Here is a 4,961-nt window from a genome sequence, read left to right as displayed (position 1 = left end):
AGGTAAAAAACAATAATAATCTTAAAAACGAAGAGAGAAAAAATAAAAATTACACCGCTACTGAATGTCTATTTACAAAAAAAGCCCGGGCCAAGAGACCAAAAACCGGTGGTTTGTACCTATCGTCTTTCTCGAAAATAAATACTAATAATAACTGGAATTTGATTAAACCAAGACTCTTTTTGAGGTTATATTCGATTAGATTTGAAACGGAAGGCGATCGGTGCGAAAAGGACCAGCGCGTGTGTGAGAATATTTGGGGGTCTTCGGCCCGGTTAAATAGAGGGAATGAGAATAGATGGGTGTGAAGACGCGCCACAGTGGTTTACTCGTCTTCGTCGTCATCTACGTCATCATCGTCCTCGGCGATGTCATCAGGTACGGCTTGCTGTTGAAGAGCGGGATTGTTCTTCTTTTTGTATGCTGTCATTTCCTGCAAGGGTTAAAAAGAATAGATCAGTAACCAGTAATAACAGTCTAAAACGTACACAATGAAGACATCAAGTTTGTTTTTCAATGTGTTTCAAAAATCATGTGCCATCTCTCGTGGGTTAAATAAAGTAAAAATAAAATTATACAAATTTGCTTAACAAACAAAAAAATGCTTAACGTCTCGGCAAAAAAAAATACAAAGAAAAAAGAAAAAACTATTTAAAATATTTAAATTCAACTATTCGAGAACACTTTAGTTTTTATAGACGTATCTCTTTTAATTATTATTATTTGTTCCTTTGTATTTTTTTGCTTCCGACGACGGAAAGAGATAAACTTTCCGAAACGTTAAGCATTTTTTTGTCTGTTAGGCAAATTTGTATAACTGTAAACCTAACTTCTGACAAGTAGTTTCCGTTTGGGTTTAAGGCAAAAGTGTTTACAAAAAATAACTATTTTATTTTGTAGATTTTCTTGCAGTGCAGTGGCGAAATACCCATATAGGATTTTTTGGAGAGATGAATCCGCCACATAGGTATAGATATTTTTTAAAAACCATCATCTGGACAAAAACTATTATAAACGCGAAAATTGTGTACGTGTAGTCTACACACATCTACACGGTGTAGATGTTTGTTACTCTTTCACGCAAAAACTGCCGAATGGATTTTAATAAAACTTTACAATAACATAGTTTAGGACCGTTTGACACGGGACTTAAATTTAAGAACTGAAAAGTAGTTTGGGTTATATTTTATAAAATATTGTATGCAAGAAATATGTATGTATGTCACAATACATGATTACAGGTAGTAAATTTAGTACAAGTGCATGCGCAGAAAAGAGCGGGATTTATTGATTAAATTGACTTTATAATTATTAATTTTATTGACAACTTGGATTTGATGTCTGTTAGAGATACACATGGTCGAATCAGCATCAATTCTGAATGAATTTGTTCGAGTGCACTATTTCTGGCATATTTATTTTTGTATTCGATACTTTTTACTGCATATAAACAAGGGTGTTCCCTCTAGAGCTCTATAAGCATTTTTACCTGCTGCTGAGACCACAACATATTTTAATTTGAAGCACAAATTACAGCCAGTAAAAGCCTCACAATCGAACATAGAGCAAACATAAACAATTAATTTAACAAACATATGTAACATAAACATAACTACACAAAATTAGAGAAATGAAATTATGTATTGCGCATGTTCAGCTAATTGCATGCAAGAATTTAGAACGTGTTCTATTTTATTGCATGCAATTTGACTAAAAATGCGCGCGCAACAAATTGTATACAATTTAGGCTGGAATATTGTCCCAAAAAATGTGTCCTTATACATCACAGGCTATAATTATAGATATTGTGATATATTGTGTATGGCAGACGTGTATAATGGGTTATCACTGGAAAGTTTTTCTATTAAAAACATGTGTGCCACTGACTTTTCTTTTCATAGCAAAATTCTATAGGCAATTTAACCCCGATTAAAAGTTGTCTCTTGATATTTTGTCGATTTCGATCTCCTTGATGAGATAAACGCAATTTTATTAATCACAATTAATAAAATAAGAAAAAATGAATTATTTATTTAATTTTATTATTAAATTTTATTGAAATTTATAACACTAATGTACAGTGCTAACTACAGCAAATTCAAGACAAAAATAATGGTATTTAAGATAATTACAAAAGACCTATTTTTAAAGTTTTAACATCCTGTAACTTTAAAGCTATGCATTTCCACATCCATGATTATAAAAACATTTTTTCATATTTTTTTATGAAGAACCAGTGAGTAGTTATTTAAAACTTGGCCAGTTAATGAAATTATTTTTTTTAAAGATTGTATTAGTAGTTTTGGATTACGGAAAATTAATAAAATTGTTTATCTTATCAAGGAGACTGAAATCGACAAAATATTAAGAGACAACTTTTAATCGGCGTTAAATAACCTACACAACTGTGCTAACAAAAGAAAAATCAGTAGTGCAGTTTGTTTTTAGAAATAATATATTCCAGTGATAACCCTTATGCACGTCCCTGATGAATCTGTAGTATTAAAATATGTCTCACTTATAATATCTTTTACCCTCAAAATTTCATTCAAATCGCTTAAATCACTTTGAAGAAAATTATATAAAAGAAAAAAAAATGTTCACCCCCTGTAACTATGAAACAGAGCAGAATCGGACCTATGTTGATATGAAAAATAAATGTTATTTTTACATGATAAATCTCCCCGCGAGAGATGGCACATGTTTTTTGAAACACCCTGTGGTGTATTAGAGGATTTTCTGATTGTTTAGATTGTAATTTAAAATCACAGTAATAACAATAAATAATTAAATGGGAACTACTAAGATAGAGAACATACAATTGAGTCTATGGAGACTAGTGCACGGTAATGTTGGTATTAAAATCATCTGCCCCTTCATCTGCAGTAATTCCGCATTACATATTTCTTATTCAAATCGTTAAGAACTTAAAGACATACCCTGTAGATTATTATAATATTTATGACTGACTTTATAGAGAGCATTATTTATCTAAAACATCTATTATTGAAAAGGCTATTGATTTTATTTAGTTAAATAAATGTATTTCCTTAAAAAGAAAATTCATGGCCATAAATGTTAATAGAAATATAATTATCACTCGTAAGCGTTTTTTTTTCTTTATTTACCCACATATTTATATATATACATAGCTTTTCACAAATTAACAAAATTATCACAAGCAAATTTACAAAAATTTAACTAAAAGAATATCATTTGCTGGATCAGCTAGTAGGTACTGCACAAAATATTTTATTTATATTTACTTAAATAGTAATAAAAATAAACAAAAAAGCAATTTCGTGTCATTTCGAATTTTTAGTAAGATATGTGACAATTAGAAAAAAAATCTGTTTGAAACAATTTCTCCAATTAAGTAATGATTTTCATTTAAGAGGTTTTTCATATTGTTCATAACTTTCTTTAGCGCTAGTATTATAATCAAGAACTGTTTAGTATTATCAGTTAATGACTGATCAAACTACGCAAAAACAAAAAGTATATTAAAATATACTCCATCCAGAAAAAAATCCAGTGAAAAATATGTTCATACACATGATATGAAGTGTAACATGATAAAAACGGTGTCAGAGTTGGCTTGGAAATGAACATCGCTCTTATTTTAAATGTAAACTAATAAGAGTGTCATCAACCATCATTTCAAGTCAACATGACGCGTTTTCTTTCATTAATTTAAGACAGTTTCGCTATGAATGAAAATGAGGAGTGAATTACTAGCCAATCTAACTCCAATAAACCATCAGATGATTTATTAGATCTCTAACGCTGGACAGATTATTATAACAAGCTAAATTCATAAAATACTCTATAACAATTACTGAAACTTACCTTCTCATATCTGATTTTGTCTTTGTCAGCCAGAACATCGTATTTTGATCTGGTCTCAGGGTCGGCTTCGGCCCACCTTCTGCCCAATTCCTTGGCGATGTCACCAACGCCGTATTCGGGATTCGCAGCCTTCACTTTGGAGCGCTCGTCATTGCTGAACCAGAAGAAAGCAGACCTGCAAGAATAAAATAAACCATCAGAGAAAATCACCAAAGAGTACAATCTTAGTGTCTTAAGATGCGTCCACATTGCTCGCGAGCAGGCCGAACGAACACGTGAAACACGAAAAACATGGCAAACAGTCGCAGCGCCCCCGGTGCTCCACGTGCTTGCCAATCTCGTAAAATGCGTTTCGACTGTTCTGTCACGTTACATCAAAGAGACGCTTCGGGCCATGCGAGCATACTTTACGATGGTTCGAAGCGCTCGAGCTGTTTGAGTTGTTTGTTAAATTTTTAATTTGGTTTCATTCATAAGATTCGGTATTTACTGCAGTATGATGATATTACTATGATTTTTCTTTTTTTTTGTTCAGAATTACAAATTTGTGTTTAGTTCTTGAATTAATAATATTAAATATACCTTTAATAAAATATAACTCTATTTTATACTGCCTACTTATCTTAAACTGATCTTTGAGAACTTTATTTATATTTTGGCATACGCCTGGTATTATTTTTGAAATGCTTTGCTTGAAAACTTTGAATAAATAACCCAAACTGGTATGCGAGTCTCTAGGAGCAAAGAATGTTAATGTTATGGCCAATCTTTATTTAACTCTTTCTTTAACAGGAATACACTTCCTAAAAGTCGTATATTTCCTTTCTATACGGGGGCCAACTAAGTTAATAAGTCTTTCAAAAGCAGTTGCGGACATAATAATAAAATATTAAAAAAACATTCTGTGTGTTTGTAAACCGCGTAAATGTTTACTTTCACTGTGCTGGGATCTACTTTTGAAAGTATTAGACATCCAACACCTCCCTTTTTCTCTTTGTCTCTTTCGTTTTGCAACAATGATCGCACTAGCAGCCGCTATTAAAAATACTTCGGTATCCGGTATCCGAACAACATTACAATGTGGACGCCGTTGCTTGCGAGCCGCAAGATCT

General features: G+C 31.9%; 1 protein-coding gene across 1 annotated transcript; it reads right to left on the bottom strand.

Annotated features, from left to right (window-relative positions):
* Positions 1-261: 261 nt before the first annotated feature.
* LOC115887243 (high mobility group protein DSP1-like) lies at positions 262-4,113 on the bottom strand. Its single transcript, XM_030906616.1, has 2 exons — positions 3,850-4,113; positions 262-433 (listed from the first exon to the last, which is right to left on the bottom strand). Exons 1-2 carry the CDS (start codon positions 4,096-4,098, stop codon positions 326-328), a joined length of 357 nt encoding a protein of 118 aa, XP_030762476.1. The 5' UTR covers positions 4,099-4,113; the 3' UTR covers positions 262-325.
* Between the last annotated feature and the right edge of the window lie 848 nt (positions 4,114-4,961).

The sequence above is a fragment of the Sitophilus oryzae genome, unplaced genomic scaffold, assembly GCF_002938485.1.
Source record: "Sitophilus oryzae breed Bouriz unplaced genomic scaffold, Soryzae_2.0 scaffold_1151_pilon_pilon, whole genome shotgun sequence".
NCBI classification, from domain to species: domain Eukaryota; kingdom Metazoa; phylum Arthropoda; class Insecta; order Coleoptera; family Curculionidae; genus Sitophilus; species Sitophilus oryzae.
Note: the sequence above shows the minus strand (reverse complement) of the source record. Positions and strands in the feature narration are given on the sequence as shown.

Excerpts from the sequence above, each read along its gene's own strand:
- LOC115887243 (XM_030906616.1), bottom strand. The coding sequence starts at position 4,098 with ATGTGGACGCATCTTAAGACACTAAGATTGTACTCTTTGGTGATTTTC. Across the intron at positions 434-3,849 it reads ACAAAATCAGATATGAGAAG|GAAATGACAGCATACAAAAA; the intron begins GTAAGTTTCAGT and ends TAACCCTTGCAG.